The 26,594-nt window shown below is 34.3% G+C and overlaps 1 protein-coding gene across 1 annotated transcript in view; it reads right to left on the bottom strand.

Moving 5' to 3' along the window:
- Positions 1 to 26,594, bottom strand: part of LOC115439353 (C-terminal-binding protein 2) — a 113,836-nt gene that overhangs the window by 8,646 nt on the left and 78,596 nt on the right. Inside the window, exons 6-7 of the mRNA XM_030163187.1 lie at positions 9,488 to 9,615; positions 4,509 to 4,626 (exon numbers count right to left, since the gene is read on the bottom strand). Coding sequence (XP_030019047.1) covers positions 4,509 to 4,626; positions 9,488 to 9,615 — 246 coding nt within the window. The remainder of the gene's footprint in view (positions 1 to 4,508; positions 4,627 to 9,487; positions 9,616 to 26,594) is intronic.

Here is a 26,594-nt window from a genome sequence, read left to right as displayed (position 1 = left end):
TATGTAATGTAATATAGTTCTATATTAGGATAAATATCATTAATTTCAGTTTGTTTATTTGCTATATTTGTTTCCAAAATGCCTCAGAGATGGTTTTTACTTAATTTCTTTCAACATTGATTTTTTTTTTTATATCCATGACTGATTTTAAATGTTCTTGAAATTTCTAAAATATTTTTCATGCTCTGACTATAAATAATAATTTTCTACCATGTTTATAAATTATGTCTACAGCTGTAAGATGTCCTGTTCAGGATGATTTGAGATGAAAACATCAATATTTACTAAAAGAAAGTAGATGGTTAGTTGTGGTAGAAAATTAGAATTTAGCGGTAGAACATTGAAAATCACAAGTCGCTTTTCCATCGGACATCTGCGCAAAATTTTACTGATATTTACTAAATGTTGAAAAAATACAAGTATGTAATGTAATATAGTTTTATATCGGGATAAATATCATTAATTTTTGTTTGTTTATTTGTTATATTTGCTTCCAAAATGCCTCAGAGATGATTTTTACTTAATTTCTCTCAACATTTCTTTTTTTTTTATATCCATGACTATGATTTTAAAAGTTCTATCTTGAAATTTCTAAAATATTTTTCATGCTCTGACTGTAAATCATAATTTTCTACCATGTTAATAAACTATATAGACAAAAGTATTGGGACACATCATGTCTACAGTTGTAAGATGTCCTGTTCAGGATGATTTGAGATGAAAAACATCAATATTTACTTAAAGAAAGTAGATGGTTGGTTGTGGCAGAAAATTAGAATTTAGTCAGAACATGAAAAATATTGAAGAAATTTAGAGGTAGAACATTGAAAATCCTAAGTCGCTTTTCCATTGGATATCTGCGCAAAATTTTACTGATATTTACTAAATGTCGAAGAAACACAAGTGCGTAATGTTAGTTTTTCCATTAAATCACAAATGAGATGATTTGTTTATTTAGTATCGCGAGATGACACGTGAAGTTGTTCCAAAAACATGTCGTTGAATGTAAAATTTTCAAACTTTAAAATGGATCTTACCTCTGGTTTTATCTGATATGGACAAAAATATGTGGAAATGTTGAATTCAGGTGTTTCTTTTCTAACGGGTCTGGGATACAAAATAATAATGATCAATATTATAATATAGTTTTATACTGGGATAAATTTTATTATAGTCAGTTTGTTTGTTATATTTGCTTCCAAAATGCCTCAGAGATGGTTTTTACTTCATTTTATCTCGATGTTGATTCATTTATTTTTTATTCATGATTTTAAATGTTCTACCTTTAAATTTCTAAAATATTTTTCGTGCTCTGACTAAATAATAATTTTCCACCACAACTAACCATGTACTACTAGAAAAATCTCCCATTAAACTTTAAGGAAATATTGATATTTATAAACTATATGGACAAAAATAAATGGACACATCATGTCTACAGCTGTAAGATGTCCTGTTCAGGATGATTTGAGATAAAATCATCAATATTTCCTTAAAGTTTAATGAGATATGAAGAAAGTAGATGGTTAGTTGTGGTAGAAAATTAGAATTTAGTCAGAACATGAAAAATATTGAAGAAATTTAGTGGTAGAACACTGAAAATCCTAAGTCGCTTTTCCATTGGACATCTGCGCAAAACTTTACTGATATTTACTAAGTGTCGAAAAAATACAAGTATGTAATGTAATATAGTTTTATATTGGGATAAATATCATTAATTTTTGTTTGTTTATTTGTTATCTTTGCTTCCAAAATGCCTCAGAGATGGTTTTTACTTAATTTCTCTCAACATTAATTTTTTTTTTTTTATATCCATGACTATGATTTTAAAAGTTCTATCTTGAAATTTCAAAATATTTTTCATGCTCTGACTGTAAATCATAATTTTCTACCATGTTTATAAATTATATGGACAAAAATATTGGGACACATCATGTCTACAGCTGTAAGATGTCCTGTTCAGGATGATTTTTAATAAAAACATCAATATTTCCTTAAAGTTTAATGAGATATGAAGAAAGTAGATGGTTAGTTGTGGTAGAAAATTAGAATTTACAGTCGGAGCATGAAAAAGATTGAAGAAATTTAGAGATAGAACATTGAAAATCATAGTTACGGATAAAAAAAAAACATCTACAGTATGTTGAGAGAAATTCAGCAAAAATAATCTTTGAGGCATTTTGGAAACAAAGATAACAATTTATACCAAACTGACTAGTGATATTTATCCCAATATAAAACTATATTATAACTTTTGTCAGTATTGTTTTCTATCCCAGACCCTTGTTAGAAACGAAACACCTGAATTCTGAGTTCTCTATATGATGGAAAAAGGTGGAAACTGATTAAAATTACATTAAAAAACTTAAGGAACAACTTCTCTTTCGTAGATACAGTACGTGAGTTAGTGTGGAGTCCTTCATAACACATGGAAACTGGTCTACAGCTGTAAACGCCTACATACAAACACGATTTTAGCATCAGAAACTCAAAACACCACTTGCACAAACAGCTTATGTACACGACAACAAGTTTTGGCAGTGATACAAAATGACTCCGCGTGAATTAAAACGAATAAAATGCTTAGCGTTGTCGTTCAATATCACAGAATATGCTCTGGAAAAACACTAATTACATCATGTGTTTCAGATTTAGTAGCAACAAAGCACTTAAAATAGAGTAAAAATAACCAAAAAACACTTAAATGAGTCTAAAATAAAACACGTGGAACAGTATTAGCAGGTAACAGAGGGTAATGACAGCTAAATTAAACCAGTTTCTTTTTTCTGTTGTAATTTAGGAAGGACTTTACACCCGACTTCTGGTTTGTACTTGTTGTTTTTTATGTTTTTTTAATGTAATTTTTCAGCCCTGATAGATGTGCAAATAAATAAGACTAGAGGTAAGTCATAATAGTAGTACAGAGCATGTGCTTCTTAAATTTTGGGGGGAAACACTGGAAAGAAATGTCATTTAAAACAAAGAGATGTCAAAGAGTACAAGTTAAAAGCATGATTTCACTATGAAGCAGTTCAAATACAACACAGAATGACGTCAGCTGTTCTGTAAAAATGAATCATGTACGTTGAAAAGCAGCGAACGAGTACGGACACCTTCTTAAAATAATGGACAAAGTGGGTCAGAGTCAGAATTTTCAAGTTAAAAAAAAACAAAAAACACAAAACTGAAGTGTTATATTTTTGGGTTGTTTTTTTTTTTTTAAATATTTTTTTTTTTTTAGAAAAACTTAAAAATGATGACTTAGGTCAGAGGTTCTCAACTGGGGGGGGGGGAGGTCACGAGTAACATCTCTGTGTGTAGGTGCATTAGCGACTACTGTTGTACATCACAATAATATGAATCACTTGCCCCCCCCAGATTGAAGTCAAGGCATATCATCCTGCACCCCCCCCACTCACTGAATTTAAGGCATATCGTCCTGCACCCCCCCGCCCGTTACGGATTGAATTTAAGGCATATCATCCTGTACCCCAACCCCACTCCACCCCCCCACTCACGGGTTGAAGTCAAGGCATATCGTCCTGCACCCCCCCCCCCACCCACACACACACACACACACACACTCACAGACTGAAGTCAAGGCATATCGTCCTGCACCCCCCCCACCCCCCCCCACACACACACACTCACAGGCTGAATTCAAGGCATAGCGTCCTGCACCCCCCCCACACACACACACTCATTGAATTTAAGGCATATCGTCCTGTACCCCCCCCCTTACAGATTGAAGTCCAGGCATATCATCCTGCACCCCCCCTGCCCCCCACTCATGGATTGAATTTAAGGCATATCGTCCTGTACCCCCCCCTACAGATTGAAGTGAAGACATATCGCCCTGCACCCCCACCCCCCACTCCCAGATTGAAGTTAAGGCATATCCTCCTGCCCCCCCCCCCCCCACACACACACACACACACACTCATGGATTGAAGTCCAGGCATATCAACCTGAACCTTCACCCCCCCGTCACACATTTGTTTTTGGGGGCAGCAGACAGTCAGTGATAAGGTAAGGGGCGCTTACTTTCACTTTCACCACCACGTCCTCCACATATTTACATATTTGTTGCTGCAAAATGGACAATCTATTGTTGATATTTAAAGCAGTTTTGTGTTTTGTGTAGGAATTTAGGCTCAGGTTGAAGGGGGGGGTAAGGGGCGGGGGCATTATAAGTTAAACTTCCTCCCATTCCTTTTTGAATGTTAGACTTTCTTTTATATAATCCGTTAGTTGTTTGGTTTTAATGCAAATTCGAAATAAATAAATAAATAAACAAACAGGTCTGTTGTGTTACTTGCCCGTCTCACAAATGTTTTCAGGCATGGGGGGGGGGGCACCAGTAGGCTCATGATGTCATTAATGGGGCGTGGTTTAAAACAGGTTGAGTAACCCAGACTTGGTCCATTATTTCCAGAAGGTGACGCTGTTTCATGTTTCATGTTTAACGTTGACGCTGTGGTCTGGTTAGCTGCAGTTCCGCTCTGTACCTGTAGGCGGCGCCGTTGAGCTCAGGGTGAACGCCCGGTTGATCCATAACTGCCCAGGGTGCCGTGGTGACGAAGAACTCCTTGTTGACGCAGTTTCTTAGGCTGTCGGGGATACGACCTGTAAAGAGATTTAAAAACACACACTGACGTCAGCCTCAGAAAAACAGGACGGACCACGACATTTATTTACAATTCTACAAAAAAAGTATATATTTGAGCTGTTACTGTTTATTTATTTATTTGGAATCCAACATTAAAACCAAACAACAAAAACAGTTATATAAAAATACGGAAAACATTCGAAAAAGAGCGGGATTTTAGCTTTGTGACGCAGATCCTAAATCAAGTAGAAACTGTTAATTTGAATAAAACACAAACAATAATTATGATGCAAATTTGTAAAAATTAGGCCTAATTTGCATAATTTTCACAATAGTAACGAAATTAATTTTCCTATCTCGGGTATGTCGATTATTTTATTGACGCCGCTATTGATCAGTTAGATCAGATAGTTTGTAAATATAAACATTTCCATTATTTTTTTTTTCTTCCTAGAGGAAAAAAAAAGGAAAAAAGAAGAAAAAATAAATTAATAAATAAACATTTCCATCATGTAATTTTACTTTTTGCATTAAAACGGGGAGAAAAATCTGAAGTTGTCATTATGTGTAGGTGTATGTGCTAATATTTGACTTATTTGAGCGTAAATGTAGTTGAATGTGGCCCCCGAACTGAAGTCAGTTTGACTTAAATCGCCAAATATTCCATTTCTGCTGAAGTTTTTTTGTGTTTCCTGAAAAATATTTTTAAAAAATGAATAAATAAAGACTTGGCAGGTGCTGATACATACATACACAGAGCGTTGAGCCTCATTAAAAAAACAGCGGGATACGAAGGCGAATTTGCGACAATAGTCACTAACGGGTTAAAGCAGCTCATACTGACAAACCAATCAGGCCTAATTAAGATCATGTGACATCATCTGGGAGGAAACCCCAGGGCCGCGCTGCGCATCCGACAAGCTAATGATGACATCTATTAAGAGTCCAGATTTAATAAAAGCTGCCCACTGGCCCAGCGGAGTGGAAATGTGACATCTGAGGGAAGGAGTACGTTCAACAGGTCACAAAGAAGAGCGTAAAGTACCGAAAGAAAGAGGAAAAAAAAGGAGAAAGAGGCTGTTTTAAACCATGGACCGTCTTCAGATTTACTATCTTATCTTTACCTTTGTGTTAAAAATGTACACGCACTAAAAAATATCTGTAAAATCATTGTTCATCATATATTTACTGTTTAAATTGTAGCATCTTTGAAAATTTCAACAACGAAAAGGACAACAAAATTTGAAATATGATGGATTTAAAAAAAAAAAAAAAAAAGCAAAAAAATGTGTGATGATTTTATAGTAGTTTTGTGCGTGTACATTTTTGCCATGAAGGTCAAATTTGGTAAGAACTTATGTTTTTTACTTATATTTTTGAAATCCACTGTCTTTTACATGTGTTTTGTACTCCCATGATGCATTTTTTCACTCTCTGGTTACCTTTGTGGCAAAAAATGTACACGCATAAAAAAACTGCTATAAAATCATCATACTTTTAAAAAAAATTTCTTCATATTTCATGTTTTCTTGTTTTTTTTGTTGTTGACGCTTTGTTGTTGACGCTTTTCGTTACAGTTTGAACAAGGAATGATTTCATAGCAGTTTTTTGGTGCGTGTAAATTTTTGTCTCAAAGGTGAAATTTGGCAACAAATTTTCTTTATATTTTTGAAATCTAGTGACTTCTACTCTTATATTTGTTCTATATTCCCATGATGAATTTTGTACTTTCTGGCAAAAATGTCCATGCACAAAAAAACTACTACTAAATCATCAAAAAAATTGTTGCTTTTTTTTTTTTATTCCTTCATATTTCATGTTTTGTTGTCTTTTTGTAGTTGAAGCTTTCAAATATGGTACAGGTTGAACTATAAATGTATGATGTATGATGATTTTATAGCCATTTTTTTTTTTCCAAATCAAATGTCTTTTACATGTGCATTTTGCACCCTCTGGTTACCTAAGTGGCAAAAATGTACACGCACAAAAAAACAGTTTTAAAATCATCATACTTTTTTTTTTTGCTTTTTTTTTTTTAATTTCTTCATATTTCACATTTTATGTTTGTTTTGTTGTTGAACCTTTCAAAGATGTTACAATGTATGATGATTTTATTGCATTTTTTTTTGTGCGTGTACATTTTTTGCCTCGAAGGTGAAGTTTGGTAAGAAATTTTCTTTATAGTTATATTTTTGAAATCTAGTGTCTTCTACTCTTACATTTGTTTTATACTCCCATGATGCATTTTGCACCCTTTGGTTACTTTTGTGGCAAAAATTTCCACGCACAAAAAAACCGCTGTAAAATCATCGGAAATATTTTTGCTTTTTTTTTTTTTTTTTTTTTTTAAATACCTTCATATTTCGCGTTTTGTTATCTTTCTTTTATTGTTGAAACTTTCAAAGATGCTCCAGTTTGGTCAAAAAATATATGATGTTTGATGATTTTATAGCAGTTTTGTTTTTTTGTTTTTTTAAATCAAATGTCTTTTACATGTGCATTTTGCACCCTCTGGTTACCTAAGTGGCAAAAATGTACACACACACACACAAAAAAAAACAGTTTGAAAATCATCATACTTTTTTTTTGCTTTTTTAAAAAAAATTTCTTCATATTTCAGATTTTATGTTTGTTTTGTTGTTGAACCTTTCAAAGATGTTACAATGTATGATGATTTTATTGCAGTTTTTTTGTGCGTGTACATTTTTTGCCTCGAAGGTGAAGTTTGGTAAGAAATTTTCTTTATAGTTATATTTTTGAAATCCAGTGTCTTCTACTCTTACATTTGTTTTATACTCCCATGATGCATTTTGCACCCTTTGGTTACTTTTGTGGCAAAAATTTCCACGCACAAAAAAACTGCTATAAAATTATCTGAAATGTTTTTGCTTTTTTTTTTTTTTTTTTTTTTTTAAATGCCTTCATATTTCACATGTTTTGTTATCTTTCTTTAGTTGTTGAAGCTTTCAAAGATGTTCCAGTTTGGTCAACAAATATATGATGTTTGATGATTTTATAGCAGTTTTTTGTGCGTGTAAATTTTTGCCTTGAGGGTGAAATCTGGCACAAATTTTTCTTTTTCATTATATTTCTGAAATCTTGTCTTTTACTCGTACATGTGTTTTATACTCCCATGATGTATTTTACATCCTCTGGTTACCTTTGTGGCAAAAATGTACCGGCACAGAAAAAAAAAAAACAATGCAAAAATCATCAATTTTTTTGCTTTTATAAAAATTTCTTCATATTTCATATTTTTTCGTGTCTTTTTTGTTTAAGCTTTCAAAAATGTTCCAGTTTGAACAATAAATGTATGATGTATGATGATTTTATAGCAGTTTTTTTGTGTGTGCATTTTTGACTCAAAGGTGAAATTTGGCAAGAAATTTTCTTTTTTGTTATATTTTTGAAATCCAGTGTCTTTTGCCTGTGTTTTATACTCCCATGATGCATTTTTTACCCTCTGGTTACCTTTGTGGCAAAAATGTACAAGCACAAAAAACCCTACAAAAATCATACAATTTTTTTGCTTTTATAAAAATGTCTTCATATTTCACATTTTTTCTTGTCTTTTTTTGTTGAAGCTTTCAAAAATGTTCCAGTTTGAACAATAAATGTATGATGTATGATGATTTTACAGCCGTTATTTTGTGTGTGTATATTTTTGCCTCGAAGGTGAAATTTTCTTTTTCGTTTTTTTTTTTTTTTAATCCACTCTTTTACCTGTGATGCATTTTGCACCCTCTGGTTACCTTTGTGGCAAAAATGTACAGGCACAGAAAAAAAAAAACAATGCAAAAATCATCAATTTTTTTTTGCTTTTATAAAAAATTCCTTCATATTTCATATTTTTTCTTTGTCTTTTTTGTTGAAGCTTTCAAAGATGTTACAATTTGAACAATAAATGCATGATGTATAATGATTTTATAGCAGTTTTTTTTTTTTGTGTGTGTGTGTGTGTGTGTGTGTGTGTGTGCATTTTTGCCTTAAAGGTAAAATTTGGCAAAAACATGTTTCTTTTTTAGTTATATATTTTTTTTAAATCCAATGTCTTTTACATTTGTTTTATACTCCCATGATGCATTTTGCACCCTTTGGTTACTTTTGTGGCAAAAATGTACACATGCAAAAAAAAACTGCTATAAAATTATCATACATATTTTTTCTTTTTTTTTTTTTAAATTTCCTCATATTTCACATTTTATTGTCTTTTTTTGTTGAAGATGTTACAATTTGAAAAAGAAATGATTTTATAGCAGTTCTTTGTGCATGTAAATTTTTGCCACAAAGGTGAAATTCCTCAAGAAATTTTCTTTATAGTTTTTTTTTTTTTTTTTTAAATCCAGTGTGTTTTACTCTTCCATGTGTTTTCTTCTCCCATGAAGCATTTTGCACCCTCTGGCAAAAATGTACATGCACAAAAAAAACCCCACCATAAAATCATCACACTTTTTTTTGCTTTTATAAAAATTTCCTCATATTTCACGTTTTATTGTCTTTTTTTGATGAAGCTTTCAAAAATTTTACAGTTTGAACAATAGATGTTTGATGATTTTATGGCATTTCTTTTTTTTTTTTTTTTTTTTTTTTTTTTTGTGTCCTTGCGTTTTTTGCCAGAGGGTGCAAAATGCATCATGGGAGAAGAAAACAAATGTAAGCGTAAAAGACACTAAATTAAAAAAACTATAATTAAACAGAAAAGTTCTTTCCAAATTTCATGCCAGAAGCTGAAACACGGCAAAAATCATCAACCAAGTGAGAAAAAAAAATAAGTAAACGGTACAAAAATGCCCCTGGAGGACTAAGGGTTAACGGGGGTTCTGTCAGTCTAACAGGTCCTGGTCCTGGTTCTGTTCGGTGTGGAGCGGCGTAGCGTACCCGTGATGGCTCTTCGGATCTCGGTGGCGGCGGCCTCCCTCATCTCCAGAGACGCCTGCTCGCTGTACCAGGCTGTGTGCGGCGTGCAGATCAGGTTGGGGGCGTCTTTTAACGGGCCTTGAGCGAAACTGCAACGACAACAACGGACGAAAAAAGGTTAATTAGAGGTAAGACTTAATTAGAATATTAATTTAGACTAATAAAAAAAAAAAAAGACTTTCGACATAAACGGCTGCAGTAATTCATGCAAAGGGAGTCCCAAACAACCTGTTCATACTTGTCACTGGTCCAACAATTATTTATTTTTTTAATTTATTGATAATATAAACTAATATTCAAATTTTCTGAGATTCAGAACTTTGGGTTTTTTATTAGCTGTAAGTTATAATCATCAAAACGAAAAGAAATAAACACTTGAAATATATCCGACTGTGTGATGAATCTATGTCTAAAGATATGTTTCACTTTTTGAATTGAATTACTGAAATAAATCGACTTTTTAATGATATTCTAATTTACTGACGTGCACCTGTAAAACTAAAAATATTCCAAATTTATTTAACCCTGCATTTATTTGTGGGTTAATACTAGGGATGTCCGATATTGGCTTTTTTGCCAAAAACCGATATGCCGATATTGTCCAACGCTTAATTTCCGATATCTACCGATACCGCTGCCGATATATGTGGGATATTAAACTAATTTTCGGTAACATCACATATCTCCTGTCATGGAATTAACACATCATGCCTAATTTTATTGTGATGCCCCATTGGATGCATTCTCAAATTCAACAAGGCTTTCAAAATGTAAACACTGTCTGTGCAAAGAATACATACTTCGACTGAAGTTGTGGAAAAAATGCCATATTTATTTATTTTCTCTCCCTCCCTCCATGAGTCTATTACAGTGTGGCAACTCTACTGTACAATTTTGAAAACTGCACATTTCTTTCAGCTACAAACAATGCTTCATTTACGTGTTGGTAAATATTTACGTGTTGAAATCAAGGCATTATTTTATCGGTTTTAATGATAAAAAAAAAAAACGATAACGATATTCACCGATATTACATTTTTATGCCAATATCAGGCCGATAATATCAGTGGGCCAGTATTATCAGACATCCCTAGTTAATACAGATTCAGTAAAATATTCACATGATCTCTGGCTGCTATTGTACCAAAATCCCTTCAAATTTTTTTTTTTTTCAAGGTGTTTCAATCATTTTTTTCCCCCCACATTTGCTACCGCCCCCTGGTGGCCAAACAGTAAGGCTATAGTGTGTGCTCCAAAAATGCTCATTCTGGACACATCATCAAATTTGGTTTAAAACTGCTCTAGATAATTACTGCGGTCCATTAAATTGTTCTGTAAGGTATTTCAAGAAGTTTCAAGTCTTTGTTCCAAAATTCACCAATGCCCTCTAGTGGTCAAATCGTATGTGCGCTGAAAACAGTCATTGTGGACACATCATTGATTTTGCTCAAATGTGTTCTAGACAGTTCAAGAGGTGCATCGAAGCATTCCTTTAGCTGTTTTAAGACGTTTCAACAGTTTTTTCCAATATTCATCAGCGCCCTCTGGTGGCCAGGATGGTAAAGCTATATAGCATGTGCTCCAAAAATAGTCATTCTGGACACATTCTCAGATTTGATTAAAAAAAAATTATTTACATAATGAATTCAGTCCATCTAATTGTTCCCTGAGATGTTTCAAGGTGTTTCAACCCTTTTTTTTTTTTTTTTTTTTTAACCAAATTTTTTTAGCGCCCTCTGGTGGCCAAATGGTAATGCTCCAAAAATGGTCCTTCTGGACACATGATCAAATTTGGTGTAAAACTGCTCTAAATAATTACTGACGTCCATTAAATATTTCTCTGAGGTATTTCAAGAAGTTTCAACCCTTTTTTCCAAAATTTGTCAGCGCCCTCTGGTGGCCGAACAGTAAGGCTCCGAAAATGGTCATTCTGGACACATCATCAAATGTGGTTCAATGTGCTCTAAATTAATAGAGAGGACCATCTAAGTGTTTCTTCAGGTGTTTTAAGGTGTTTAAAGCCTTTATTCTAAAATTCATCACTGCTCTCTGGTGGCCAGATGGTAAGGCTACAGTAGGTGCTCCAAAAATGGTCATTCTGGACACATCATCAAATTTGGTTAATAATGCTCGACATAACTCCTTAAGTCAATATAATAGTTCCTTGAGGTGTTTTTAAGGTGTTTCAACCCATTTTTTTCCAAAATTTGTCAGCGCCCTCTGGTAAAGGCTCCAAAAATGGTCATTCTGGACACATTCTCGAATTTAGTTAAATGTGTTATAGATAATTAAAGAGGCACATCTAAGTATTCCTTACGGTATTTTAAGGTATTTCAACAGTTTTTTCCAACATTCATCAGCGCCCTCTGGTGGCCGAACAGTAAGGCTATAGTATGTGCTCCAAAAATGGTCATTCTGGACACATCATCAAATGTGGCTAAATTTGCTCTAAATGAATAGAGAGGACCATCTAAGTCAGTGGTTCTTAACCTGGGTTCGATGGAACCCTAGGGGTTCGGTGAGTCAGTCTCAGGGGTTCGGCGGAGGTCAACACACACACTCGACTCATTAGTCAGGTGTGTGTGTCGGGCTAGGTCCGTGTATGTAAACAAACGGCTTCGGAGACTCTTTCTCTGATTGACATCCAATATACGCGGTGTATTGTTGTTGCTTATAGCACTACAACACATCCAGAAGTGTTTATAATCTCTTCCACTCGTCTGACGATGAATTATTTGAGTATTTTCCACAACGTTGTTATGACTTTTGCTACTTCCTGTTAACCACAGAGGCAGCCATGTGTAGCGTTTGTTTACATTTCTCGGTCACCGCATTGGTCAGTTACAATCATGTGACAACCAACACACCGTCGCGGATGGAGAAATCGTATTAACGCTAAAGCCGAGCTAGTGCCGTAATAAAACAACGATCACAAAAATACTGAAGGAGGATAACGAGAACTTTTTTATACACTACATGCAGTTATCTTTTTTTTATGTCAAAATTGCGTGGTTCGGAAAGTTCGGAGCGAGATGAAACGAACACCGGGTTGACCTGACGGCCTACATATGATTCGTGATGACACGCCCTGCTTGGCCATCACTGGCTGCAGGTGATCACAAGGTTAAAAATTAAAACCATTTCAGTGTGGTAGTATTAAAAAAGGTCATGTCTTTGTGAAACGGTATGGAATTTGTTGTGAGTTCATGCACTGTATTGGTTTTTTTCTTTGAACACAGTGATGTTAATGCCCGGTTCATTTTGTGCACCAGTAAAACATATGCCTGTGTCTTGAATTTGAAAAAAATCACATTTTGTTTTTTAATGAAGAAGGGTTCGGTGAATGCACATATGAAACTGGTGGGGTTCAGTACCTCCAGCAAGGTTAAGAACCACTGATCTAAGTGTTCCTTGAGGTGTTTTAAGGTGTTTAAAGCCTTTATTCTAAAATTCATTGACGTCCTCTGGTGGCCGAACAGTAAGGCTATAGTAGGTGCTCCAAAAATGGTCATTCTGGACACATCATCAAATCTGGTTAATGATGCTCGACATAACTCCTTAAGTCAATGTAATTGTTCCTTGAGGTGTTTTTAAGGTGTTTCAACCCTTTTTTCCAAAATTTGTCAGCGCCCTCTGGTGGCCAAATGGTAAGGCTCCAAAAATGGTCATTCTGGACACATCATCAAATTTGGTTTAAAACTGCTCTAGATAATTACTGAGGTCCATTAAATGGTTCTCTAAGGTATTTCAAGAAGTTTCAAGTCTTTATTCCAACATTCATCGGCGCCCTCTGGTGGCCGGATGGTAAGGCTATAGTATGTGCTCCAAAAATGGTCATTCTGGACATATTCTCGGATTTAGTCAAATGTGTTCTAGATAATTAAAGAGGTGCATCTGAGCGTTCCTTAAGGTATTTTAAGGGGTTTCAACAGTTTTTTCCAACATTCATCAGTGCCCTCTGGTGGTCGAACTGTAAGGCTATAACATGTGCTCCAAAAATGATCATTCTGGACACATCATTAAATTTGGTTTAAAAGTGTTCTAGATAATCACTGAGGTCCGTCTGGTCATTCCTTAAGGCAGGGGTGTCAAACTCATTTTAGTTCAGTTCCACATTCAGCCCAATATGATCTCCAGTGGGCCGGACCAGTAAAATCATAACAGTGAAAAAAGTAAAATTATATTCTGATCAGGTTTACGTCTAAAAAGTTTCCTCAAAAATCCGAATAACATGAATAACTTGAACCGTCTTAAGAAAAACAAGTGCAATTTTAACAATATTCTGCCTCGATTTATCAGTTTATCATTTACGCGTGCATTACAATCGCACAAAACATTTCGTAACAGGCAGAATATTGGTAAAATTCTATTTACTTTTCTTAAAACATTTCCGTTTGTTCGTATTTGTTCGGGTTATTCACATTTTTTGTAAACGTACAGTATATATTGGTTAAAAACAAAGGGAAAATTTAGGGTTGTCATTATTTATAGGTTATTATAATAATATTTTACTGGTTCTGACTCACGTAAAATCTAATTGCTCTGTATGTGTCTGTATGCAGAACCTGAATTAAAAGGATTTTGACACCACTAATTGTTAATATCTTAAGTGTAATTTTTGCATTTCACAAATTCATCCCGCGGGCCGGATTGGACCCTTTGGCGGGCCGGATTTGGCCCCCGGGCCGCTTGTTTGACACCTGTGCCTTAAGGTTTTTCCAACCCTTTATCCTACTTTGACATAAAAAGCTGATTCATATTATTCTCCTCCTCCTCTCAGACTTGGGTGTGTGTTCATGTAACGCCTCGCCAGCGCCCTGAATCAGTGTCACGCCACCGCTACCACCGCTACCACCGCCGCCTGGAGTCCGGGGTCATCCTTCTGAAAACCTTCCCAGCTGACTTGTTGGGTCAGTGGAGCATGGGCACAGTGCACCCAGCCTCATCAGGACCGTGGTTCAGACTCCGAGTGCAGCCAGTCAGCCGAGCAGCCAGCCAGAAACAGGCGCCCACCCAAACCCCCCCTCCCGCCCCCCGCCCCCCCGACCGCCCTGATGCGTGAACGACACATCAACACCGGTTAACCCTCCGAGATGGGAAACACGGAGCTCAAAAGGTGGGAAACCGAGAGGCGTGTCGGGCTGCTCGGCCTCTGGCGAACGAGGCGGCGCCGGCAGAAAGTGATTTTACTGACGCTGAGGGCTGATGGGAAAACGCTGGGATGTTAGCGTTTATTCTGGACTTTTTTTTCAGAGTTAAAGCTGATTATTTAACCCTCCGGTATCCTGTCCAGCAAGGCCCTGAAGTTAAATAATAACATGATAACATATAAATAATGACAACTACAAATTTTCCTCTTGAAAGATAATGTCAAAAGAAATGTAAAAAAAATAGGATTACACTATGAAAATATTTACATTTACAAACCGTCCTTTCACAACAAAATGCAAATAAGTAGATGAATAAAGTCGATCCACTGTGTTAATAATTGTAGAAACTGTTCTTATTTTAATTCCGAACTCCAAAATTGTAACAACATTGTGCCTGTTAACAAATGTTTGTGTAACATTGTGTTTTTTTTGTTTTTTTTTTGACATTATTCCACAAGTGTGCCTTTTTGGTACACTTGTGGAATAATGTTAAAAAAAAAAAAAAAATTCATACAGTTTGTTTTTAATTCTTTTACACTTTTTTCTATTTCATCAACTTGAGCCGTAAATAAAAATACCAAATAGTCAATAATCGTCACATTCTTTAACCCTTTAAATGCTGTGTTTGTAATGTCAACAAACCATTTTTTTTTGGATGCAAAAAACACAAAAAATTAATTTTTTTCAAAAAAAGTGGATCACATATTTGATTTTTGCAGCCTGGCATATGTCAATGATTAACTCCAACATTGGTTAATTTGCATTATTATTTTTGGCGCTAGGTCAAATGTTCAAAAATACTAGCATCTGTCACCAAGTGTGCGTAAAATGCACACCTATAAATCAAACTATTAAATATTATATATTGATTTATTTTTCTGCTGTAATTTGATTTTATTTTTGTAAATCCAGGTCAGCCCTAATCATACAGATCAAATGGAAGAAATAACGCGTTTTAGGCACACTTGTGAGACAGATGCTAGTTTTGTAATTTTCTTTTGTTTACAATGTGCACATTTTAGTTGTTGGCCAGAATTTTAAAGATCATGCAAAAATGAACAACTTTTCAATTCTAACCTTATTTAAATTGTGAAAAATAATATGAAGTTTTTAACACGAAGTGCAAAGTGTGCCTAAAAGGTGCACCCGGATACCGGAGGGTTAAACTCATAAAGGAGGAATTTTACGTCAAATTAGAAAATGAGAACTATGTAATGAAAGATGCTGAAAGTGTATAAATTGGAAAAAACTGTCATATTTTAAAGTATAAGTTGATCTGATGTTACAGTGTTTTTATTATATGCTAGGGCAGCGTAAAGGGGAGGGGGGGGGTCAACGTGACAAATTCATGGGGCCCAGCATTTGTGGGGGACCCATAGAGAAGTGGAGGGAGTCCAGTGGATACTAGGGGTGTGTATTGGTAAGAATCTGGCGATGCAATACAAATCACAATACTAGGATCACAATACGATATATCGCGATATATCACGATACTGTTAACAAGGCGATTTTTTTTTTTTTTTTAAAGATTAATTCCTGGAAAAAACGTATAGTGCAGCATTTGGATCAATAAAGTTTAAACATGTGGCTTTAACAGTACAAAAAAAAAACACTCATAAATAATGTTTTACAGACATTACAGTTTCAGATTCTGCTTAAATGTTCGTATTCTATTGTGAAAAGAATACATAGTGTTCAGTCCCAAAATCATCCAACGTGAGAATATTTTTGTGCATTCCCAATAAAAAAAACTAATAATTGCCTCTTTCAGACAGTAAAAAGTGCTTTTCGGATGCTTGAATTATCCATTATTCGACAAAACTGCGTTATCAATTTCAAAAAACTACATTTATGACCTGCAGTATCGCAATAGTACTTTTGTAGTATATAAAAAAAAACACAGAACAAAATACCCATGAGAATATAGAAATAAAAGAATAAAATACCCATGAGAATATAGAAATTAAAGAGTAAAATACCCATGAGAATATAGTATATAAAGAGTAAAATACCCATGTGAATATAGAAATTAAAGAGTGAAATACCCATGAGAATATAGAAATAAAAGAGTAAAATACCCATGTGAATATAAGAATTAAAGAGTAAAATACCCCTGAGAATATAGAAATTAAAGAGTAAAATACCCATGAGAATATAGAAATTAAAGAGTAAAATAACCATGAGAATATAGAAATTAAAGAGTAAAATACCCATGAGAATATAGAAATTAAAGAGTAAAATACCCATGAGAATATAGAAATTAAAGAGTAAAATACCCATGTGAATATAAGAATTAAAGAGTAAAATACCCATGAGAATATAGAAATTAAAGAGTAAAATACCCATGTGAATATAAGAATTAAAGAGTAAAATACCCATGAGAATATAGAAATTAAAGAGTAAAATACCCATGTGAATATAAGAATTAAAGAGTAAAATACCCCTGAGAATATAGAAATTAAAGAGTAAAATACCCATGAGAATATAGAAATTAAAGAGTAAAATAACCATGAGAATATAGAAATTAAAGAGTAAAATACCCATGAGAATATAGAAATTAAAGAGTAAAATACCCATGAGAATATAGAAATTAAAGAGTAAAATACCCATGTGAATATAAGAATTAAAGAGTAAAATACCCCTGAGAATATAGAAATTAAAGAGTAAAATACCCATGTGAATATAAGAATTAAAGAGTAAAATACCCATGAGAATATAGAAATTAAAGAGTAAAATACCCATGTGAATATAAGAATTAAAGAGTAAAATACCCATGAGAATATAGAAATTAAAGAGTAAAATACTCCTGAGAATATAGAAATTAAAGAGTAAAATAACCATGAGAATATAGAAATTAAAGAGTAAAATACCCATGTGAATATAAGAATTAAAGAGTAAAATACCCCTGAGAATATAGAAATTAAAGAGTAAAATACCCATGTGAATATAAGAATTAAAGAGTAAAATACCCATGTGAATATAGAAATTAAAGAGTAAAATACCCATGAGAATATAGAAATTAAAGAGTAAAATACCCATGAGAATATAGAAATTAAAGAGTAAAATACCCATGTGAATATAAGAATTAAAGAGTAAAATACCCATGAGAATATAGAAATTAAAGAGTAAAATACCCCTGAGAATATAGAAATTAAAGAGTAAAATACCCATGAGAATATAGAAATTAAAGAGTAAAATACCCATGAGAATATAGAAATTAAAGAGTAAAATACCCATGAGAATATAGATATTAAAGAGTAAAATACCCATGTGAATATAAGAATTAAAGAGTAAAATACCCATGAGAATATAGAAATTAAAGAGTAAAATACCCATGTGAATATAAGAATTAAAGAGTAAAATACCCATGTGAATATAAGAATTAAAGAGTAAAATACCCATGAGAATATAGAAATTAAAGAGTAAAATACCCCTGAGAATATAGAAATTAAAGAGTAAAATAACCCTGAGAATATAGAAATCAAAGAGTAAAATACCCATGTGAATATAAGAATTAAAGAGTAAAATACCCATGAGAATATAGAAATTAAAGAGTAAAATACCCATGAGAATATAGAAATTAAAGAGTAAAATAACCATGAGAACATAGAAATTAAAGAGTAAAATACCCATGTGAATATAAGAATTAAAGAGTAAAATACCCATGAGAATATAGAAATTAAAGAGTAAAATACCCATGTGAATATAAGAATTAAAGAGTAAAATACCCATGAGAATATAGAAATTAAAGAGTAAAATACCCATGAGAATATAGAAATTAAAGAGTAAAATAACCATGAGAATATAGAAATTAAAGAGTAAAATACCCCTGAGAATATAGAAATTAAAGAGTAAAATAACCATGAGAATATAGAAATTAAAGAGTAAAATACCCATGTGAATATAAGAATTAAAGAGTAAAATACCCATGAGAATATAGAAATTAAAGAGTAAAATACCCATGAGAATATAGAAATTAAAGAGTAAAATACCCATGAGAGTATAGAAATTAAAGAGTAAAATAACCATGAGAATATAGAAATTAAAGAGTAAAATACCCATGTGAATATAAGAATTAAAGAGTAAAATACCCATGAGAATATAGAAATTAAAGAGTAAAATACCCATGAGAGTATAGAAATTAAAGAGTAAAATAACCATGAGAATATAGAAATTAAAGAGTAAAATACCCATGTGAATATAAGAATTAAAGAGTAAAATACCCATGTGAATATAGAAATAAGAGTTTGAAAAACAAAAAAGAACCTCCACCATGTCTGCATTTGAATAAATAGCTAAAAATATCGGTACTGTACGTTTTAATATCGATACAGTATCGTGGAGTGAAATATCGTGATATATCGCGATACTGATATTTTCTTACACCCCTGGTGGATACAGGTTAGCAGTTATGAAAATTTAAAATCGGCTGTATAATAGAGTTGTAGAAGCCAGGAGTCGGATGTTGAAAACATGTTAAATTTCACTTTCGTTTCATGACACCGTTAGTTACATTAGTTATGGAACACACCCCCACATATATAATTACCCCCCCCCCCCCCACGATAAATCGACAAGATACTGTATTCTATGAAGGGCCTGATATTGCTAGCAGCGCCACAAATTATCTGTAACTAGTGTTAATTTCTGTGCCAAGTATTTTTGTTGTATGCAATAAAATTCGAACTTGTATTTTTTGTCTGATCTGAAAATCTTATGCTGTTAATATGTGACAAAAAAGTCCTTGATGAAAAAAAAAAAAAGTAAAAGAAATAAAAAGAAAATTTTTTCAAAACAGAAAAAACTTCCCCTTTTGCCTTTATTTCTGCTTGAGTTTCTGATGAAAGTCTATGGAACACACACGTTTGATGTCTTTCAAAGTGTTTCAAAACTTTATTCATTAATTTAGCCTTTATTTAAAGAGTATGTGGTTAAAAAACGGTCTTTCTGAATACATCGTCAAATGTGGCTAAAAAGTGCTCTAGATAATTACTGAGGTCCGTTAAATTATTCCCTCAGGTATTTAGAGATGTGTCAAGACTTTAGTCTAAAATTTAGGAGCACCCCCTGGAGTTCAAATGTTAAGGCTATAGTATGTGCTCCAAAAAGGGCAATTTTGGACCTTCCTCAAATCTGGTTAAAAAGTGTTCTAGATCATTTTAGACACCCATCAAAATGTTTCTAGAGGTGTTTAAAGGGGTTTTGAGCCTTTACCTAAAAATTCATCGGCGCCCCCTGGAGTTCAAATGGTATAGTATGTGATCATGTGAGTTCAAATGGTATAGTATGTGCTCCAAAAAGGGTAAATTTTGACCAACTTCAAATATGGTTAAAAAATGTTCTAGATCATTTTAGACCCTCATTAACGTGTTTCTAGAAGTGTTTCAAAGTTTTTTGAGCCTTTATTTGAAAACTCATCGGCGCCCGCTGGAGTTCAAATGGTAAGGCTATAGTATGTGCTCCAAAAAGGGTAATTTTGTACCATCTTCAAATCTAATTAAAAAGTGTTCTAAATCATTCCAGACACCCATCAACATGTTTCTAGAGGTGTTTAAAGGTTCTTTGAGCCTTTACCTGAAAATTCATCGGCGCCCCCTGGAGTTCAAATGGTAAGGCTATAGTATGTGCTCCAAAAAGGGTCATTTTGGACCATCTTCAAATCTGCTTAAAAAGTGTTCTAGATTATTCTAGAAACCCATCAACATGTTTCTAGAAGTGTTTAAAGGTTTTTTGAGCCTTTACCTGAAAATTCATCGGCGCCCCCTGGAGTTCAAATGGTAAGGCTATAGTATGTGCTCCAAAGAGGGTAATTTTGGACCATCTTCAAATCTGCTTAAAAAGTGTTCTAGATTATTCTAGAAACCCATCAACATGTTTCAACAGGTGTTTAAAGGTGTTTTGAGCCTTTATTTGAAAACTCATCAGCGCCCCCTGGAGTTCAAATGGTAAGGCTATAGTATGTGCTCCAAAAAGGGTAATTTTTGACCTTCCTATAATCTGGTTAAAAAGTGTTCTAGATCATTTTAGACACCCATCAACATGTTTCTAGAGGTGTTTAAAGGTGTTTTGAGCCTTTACCTAAAAATTCATCGGCGCCCCCTGGAGTTCAAATGGTAAGGCTATAGTATGTGCTCCAAAAAGGGTAATTTGGACCATCTTCAAATCTAATTAAAAAATGTTCTACATTATTCTAGACACCCATCAACATGTTTCTAGAGGTGTTTAAAGGTTTTCTGAGCCTTTATCAAAAATTATTCGGTGCCCCCTGGAGTTTAAAATGGAAAGGCTATAGTATGTGCTCCAAAAAGGGTAATTTGGACCATCTTCAAATCTGCTTAAAAAGTGTTCTAGATCATTCTAGACACCCATCAACATCTTTCTAGAGGTGTTTAAAGGTGTTTTGAGCCTTTACCTGAAAATTCAACGATGCCCCCTGGAGTTCAAATGGTAAGGCTATAGTATGTTCTCCAAAAAGAGTAATTTTGGACTATCTTTAAATCTGCTTAAAAAGTGTTCTAGATTATTCTAGACACCCATCAACATGTTTCTAGAGGTGTTTAAAGGTTTTTTGAGCCTTTATAAAAAAAATTATTCGGCGCCCCCTGGAGTTTAAAATGGTAAGGCTATAGGATGTGCTCCAAAAAGGGTAATTTTGGACCATCTTCAAATCTGCCTAAAAAGTGTTCTAGATCATTCTAGACACCCATCAACATGTTTCTAGAGGTGTTTAAAGGTGTTTTGAGCCTTTATTTGAAAACTCATCAGCGCCCCCTGGAGTTCAAATGGTAAGGCTATAGTATGTGCTCCAAAAGGGGTAATTTTTGACCTTCCTCAAATCTGGTTAAAAAGTGTTCTAGATCATTCTAGACACCCATCAACATGATTCTAGAGGTGTTTAAAGGTGTTTTGAGCCTTTATTTGAAAACTCATCAGCGCCCCCTGGAGTTCAAATGGTAAGGCTATAGTATGTGCTCCAAAAAGGGTAATTTTTGACCATCCTCAAATCTGGTTAAAAAGTGTTCTAGATCATTTTAGACACCCATTAACATGTTTCAACAGGTGTTTAAAGGTGTTTTGAGCCTTTATTTGAAAACTCATCAGCGCCCCCTGGAGTTCAAATGGTAAGGCTATAGTATGTGCTCCAAAAAGGGTAATTTTTGACCTTCCTCAAATCTGGTTAAAAAGAATTCTAGATCATTTTAGACACCCATCAACATGTTTCTAGAGGTGTTTAAAGGTGTTTTGAGCCTTTACCTGAAAATTCATTGGCGCCCCCTGGAGTTAAAATGGTAAGGCTATAGTGTGTGCTCCAAAAAGTGTAAATTTTGACCAACTTCAAATATGGTTAAAAAATGTTATAGATCATTTTAGACCCTCATTAACGTGTTTCTAGAAGTGTTTCAAAGTTTTTTGAGCCTTTATTTGAAAACTCATCGGCGCCCCCTGGAGTTAAAATGGTAAGGCTATAGTATGTGCTCCAAAAAGGGCAATTTTGGACCTTCCTCAAATCTGGTTAAAAAGTGTTCTAGATCATTTTAGACACCCATCAAAATGTTTCTAGAGGTGTTTAAAGGGGTTTTGAGCCTTTACCTAAAAATTCATCGGCGCCCCCTGGAGTTCAAATGGTATAGTATGTGATCATGTGAGTTCAAATGCTATAGTATGTGATCCAAAAAGGGTAAATTTGTACCATCTTCAAATCTAATTAAAAAGTTTTCAAGATTATTCTAGACACCAATCAACATGTTTCTAGAGGTGTTTAAAGGTTTTCTGAGCCTTTATCAAAAAATTGTTCAGCGCCCCCTGCAGTTCAAATGGTAAGGCTATAGTATGTGCTCCAAAAAGGGTAATGTGGACCATCTTCAAATCTACTTAAAAAGTGTTCTAGATCATTCCAGACACCCATCAACATGTTTCTAGAGGTGTTTAAAGGTTCTTTGAGCCTTTACCTGAAAATTCATCGCGCACCCCTGGAGTTCAAATGGTAAGGCTATAGTATGTGCTCCAAAAAGGGTAATTTTGGACCATCTTCAAATCTGCTTAAAAAGTGTTCTAGATTATTCTAGAAACCCATCAACATGTTTCTAGAGGTGTTTAAAGGTTTTTTGAGCCTTTATTAAAAAATTATTCGGCGCCCCCTGGAGTTCAAATGGTAAGGCTATAGTATGTGCTCCAAAAAGACTAATTTTGGACCATCTTCAAATCTGCTTAAAAAGTGTTCTAGATTGATCAAGACACCCATCAACATGTTTCAACAGGTGTTTAAAGGTGTTTTGAGCCTTTATTTGAAAACTCATCAGCGCCCCCTGGAGTTCAAATGGTAAGGCTATAGTATGTGCTCCAAAAAGGGTAATTTTTGACCTTCCTATAATCTGGTTAAAAAGTGTTCTAGATCATTTTAGACACCCATCAACATGTTTCTAGAGGTGTTTAAAGGTGTTTTGAGCCTTTACCTAAAAATTCATCGGCGCCCCCTGGAGTTCAAATGGTAAGGCTATAGTATGTGCTCCAAAAAGGGTAATTTGGACCATCTTCAAATCTAATTAAAAAATGTTCTACATTATTCTAGACACCCATCAACATGTTTCTAGAGGTGTTTAAAGGTTTTCTGAGCCTTTATCAAAAATTATTCGGTGCCCCCTGGAGTTCAAATGGTAAGGCTATAGTATGTGCTCCAAAAAGGGTAATTTGGACCATCTTCAAATCTGCTTAAAAAGTGTTCTAGATCATTCTAGACACCCATCAAAATCTTTCTAGAGGTGTTTAAAGGTGTTTTGAGCCTATACTTGAAAATTCAACGATGCCCCCTGGAGTTCAAATGGTAAGGCTATAGTATGTTCTCCAAAAAGAGTAATTTTGGACTATCTTTAAATCTGCTTAAAAAGTGTTCTAGATTATTCTAGACACCCATCAACATGTTTCTAGAGGTGTTTAAAGGTTTTTTGAGCCTTTATAAAAAAAATTATTCGGCGCCCCCTGGAGTTTAAAATGGTAAGGCTATAGGATGTGCTCCAAAAAGGGTAATTTTGGACCATCTTCAAATCTGCTTAAAAAGTGTTCTAGATCATTCTAGACACCCATCAACATGATTCTAGAGGTGTTTAAAGGTGTTTTGAGCCTTTATTTGAAAACTCATCAGCGCCCCCTGGAGTTCAAATGGTAAGGCTATAGTATGTGCTCCAAAAAGGGTAATTTTTGACCATCCTCAAATCTGGTTAAAAAGTGTTCTAGATCATTTTAGACACCCATTAACATGTTTCAACAGGTGTTTAAAGGTGTTTTGAGCCTTTATTTGAAAACTCATCAGCGCCCCCTGGAGTTCAAATGGTAAGGCTATAGTATGTGCTCCAAAAAGGGTAATTTTTGACCTTCCTCAAATCTGGTTAAAAAGAATTCTAGATCATTTTAGACACCCATCAACATGTTTCTAGAGGTGTTTAAAGGTGTTTTGAGCCTTTACCTGAAAATTCATTGGCGCCCCCTGGAGTTAAAATGGTAAGGCTATAGTGTGTGCTCCAAAAAGTGTAAATTTTGACCAACTTCAAATATGGTTAAAAAATGTTCTAGATCATTTTAGACCCTCATTAACGTGTTTCTAGAAGTGTTTCAAAGTTTTTTGAGCCTTTATTTGAAAACTCATCGGCGCCCCCTGGAGTTAAAATGGTAAGGCTATAGTATGTGCTCCAAAAAGGGTAATTTTGTACCATCTTCAAATCTAATTAAAAAGTTTTCTAGATTATTCTAGACACCAATCAACATGTTTCTAGAGGTGTTTAAAGGTTTTCTGAGCCTTTATCAAAAAATTATTCGGCGCCCCCTGCAGTTCAAATGGTAAGGCTATAGTATGTGCTCAAAATAAGGGTAATGTGGACCATCTTCAAATCTACTTAAAAAGTGTTCTAGATCATTCCAGACACCCATCAACATGTTTCTAGAGGTGTTTAAAGGTTCTTTGAGCCTTTACCTGAAAATTCATCGGCGCCCCCTGGAGTTCAAATGGTAAGGCTATAGTATGTGCTCCAAAAAGGGTCATTTTGGACCATCTTCAAATCTGCTTAAAAAGTGTTCTAGATTATTCTAGAAACCCATCAACATGTTTCTAGAAGTGTTTAAAGGTTTTTTGAGCCTTTACCTGAAAATTCATCGGCGCCCCCTGGAGTTCAAATGGTAAGGCTATAGTATGTGCTCCAAAAAGGGTAATTTTTGACCTTCCTATAATCTGGTTAAAAAGTGTTCTAGATCATTTTAGACACCCATCAACATGTTTCTAGAGGTGTTTAAAGGTGTTTTGAGCCTTTACCTAAAAATTCATCGGCGCCCCCTGGAGTTCAAATGGTAAGGCTATAGTATGTGCTCCAAAAAGGGTAATTTGGACCATCTTCAAATCTAATTAAAAATGTTCTACATTATTCTAGACACCCATCAACATGTTTCTAGAGGTGTTTAAAGGTTTTCTGAGCCTTTATCAAAAATTTTCGGTGCCCCCTGGAGTTTAAAATGGAAGGCTTAAGTATGTGCTCCAAAAAGGGTAATTGGACCATCTTCAAATCTGCTTAAAAAGTGTTCTAGATCATTCTAGACACCCATCAACATCTTTCTAGAGGTGTTTAAAGGTGTTTTGAGCCTTTACCTGAAAATTCAACGATGCCCCCTGGAGTTCAAATGGTAAGGCTATAGTATGTTCTCCAAAAGAGTAATTTTGGACTATCTTTAAATCTGCTTAAAAAAGTGTTCTAGATTATTCTAGACACCCTCAACATGTTTCTAGAGTGTGTTTAAAGGTTTTTGAGCCTTTATAAAAAAATTCATTCAGGCGCCCCCTGGAGTTTAAAATGGTAAGGCTATAGTATGTTCTCCAAAAAGGGTAATTTTGGACCATCTTCAAATCTGCTTCAAAAGTGTTCTAGATCATTCTAGAAACCCATCAACATGTTTCATGAGGTGTTTAGTGATGTTTTGAGTCTTTACCTGAAAATTAAACGGTGCCCCCTAGAGTTCAGACAGTAAGGCTATAGTATGTTCTCCAAAAAGAGTAATTTTGGACCATCTTCAAATCTGCTGAAAAAGTGTTCTAGATTATTCTAGAAACCCAAAAACATGTTTCTAGAGGTGTTTAAAGGTTTTTTGAGCCTTTATAAAAAAAAATTTCGGCGCCCCCTGGAGTTTAAAATGGTAAGGCTATAGTATGTGCTCCAAAAAGACTAATTTTGGACCATCTTCAAATCTGCTTCAAAAGTGTTCTAGATCATTCTAGACACCCATCAACATGTTTCTAGTGATGTTTAAAGGTGTTTTGAGCTTTTACCTGAAAACTCATCAGCGCCCCCTGGAGTTCAAATGGTAAGGCTATAGTATGTGCTCCAAAAAGGGTAATTTTTGACCATCTTCAAATCTGCTTAAAAAGTGTTCTAGATCATTTTAGACACCCATCAACATGTTTCTAGAGGTGTTTAAAGGTGTTTTGAGCCTTTATTGAAAACTCATCAGCGCCCCCTGGAGTTCAAATGGTAAGGCTATAGTATGTGCTCCAAAAAGGGTAATTTTGACCAACTTCAAATATGGTTAAAAAATGTTCTAGATCATTTTAGACACTCATCACATGTTTTCTAGAAGTGTTTCAAGTGTTTTTGAGCCTTTACCTGAAAATTCATCGGCGCCCCCTGGAGTTCAAATGGTAAGGCTATATATAGTATGTGCTCACAAGAGGGTAAATTTTGGACCATCTTCAAATATGGTTAAAAAAATGTTCTAGATCATTTCAGACACTCATTAACGTGTTTCTAGAAGTGTTTCAAAGTTTTTTGAGCCTTTACTTGAAAACTCATCGGCGCCCGCTGGAGTTCAAATGGTAAGGCTATATTATGTGCTCCAAAAAGGGTAATTTTGGACCATCTTCAAATCTGGCTTAAAAAGTGTTC

The sequence above is a fragment of the Sphaeramia orbicularis genome, chromosome 19, assembly GCF_902148855.1.
Source record: "Sphaeramia orbicularis chromosome 19, fSphaOr1.1, whole genome shotgun sequence".
NCBI lineage: Eukaryota > Metazoa > Chordata > Actinopteri > Kurtiformes > Apogonidae > Sphaeramia > Sphaeramia orbicularis.
This window is presented reverse-complemented; position numbering and strand designations above follow the sequence as displayed.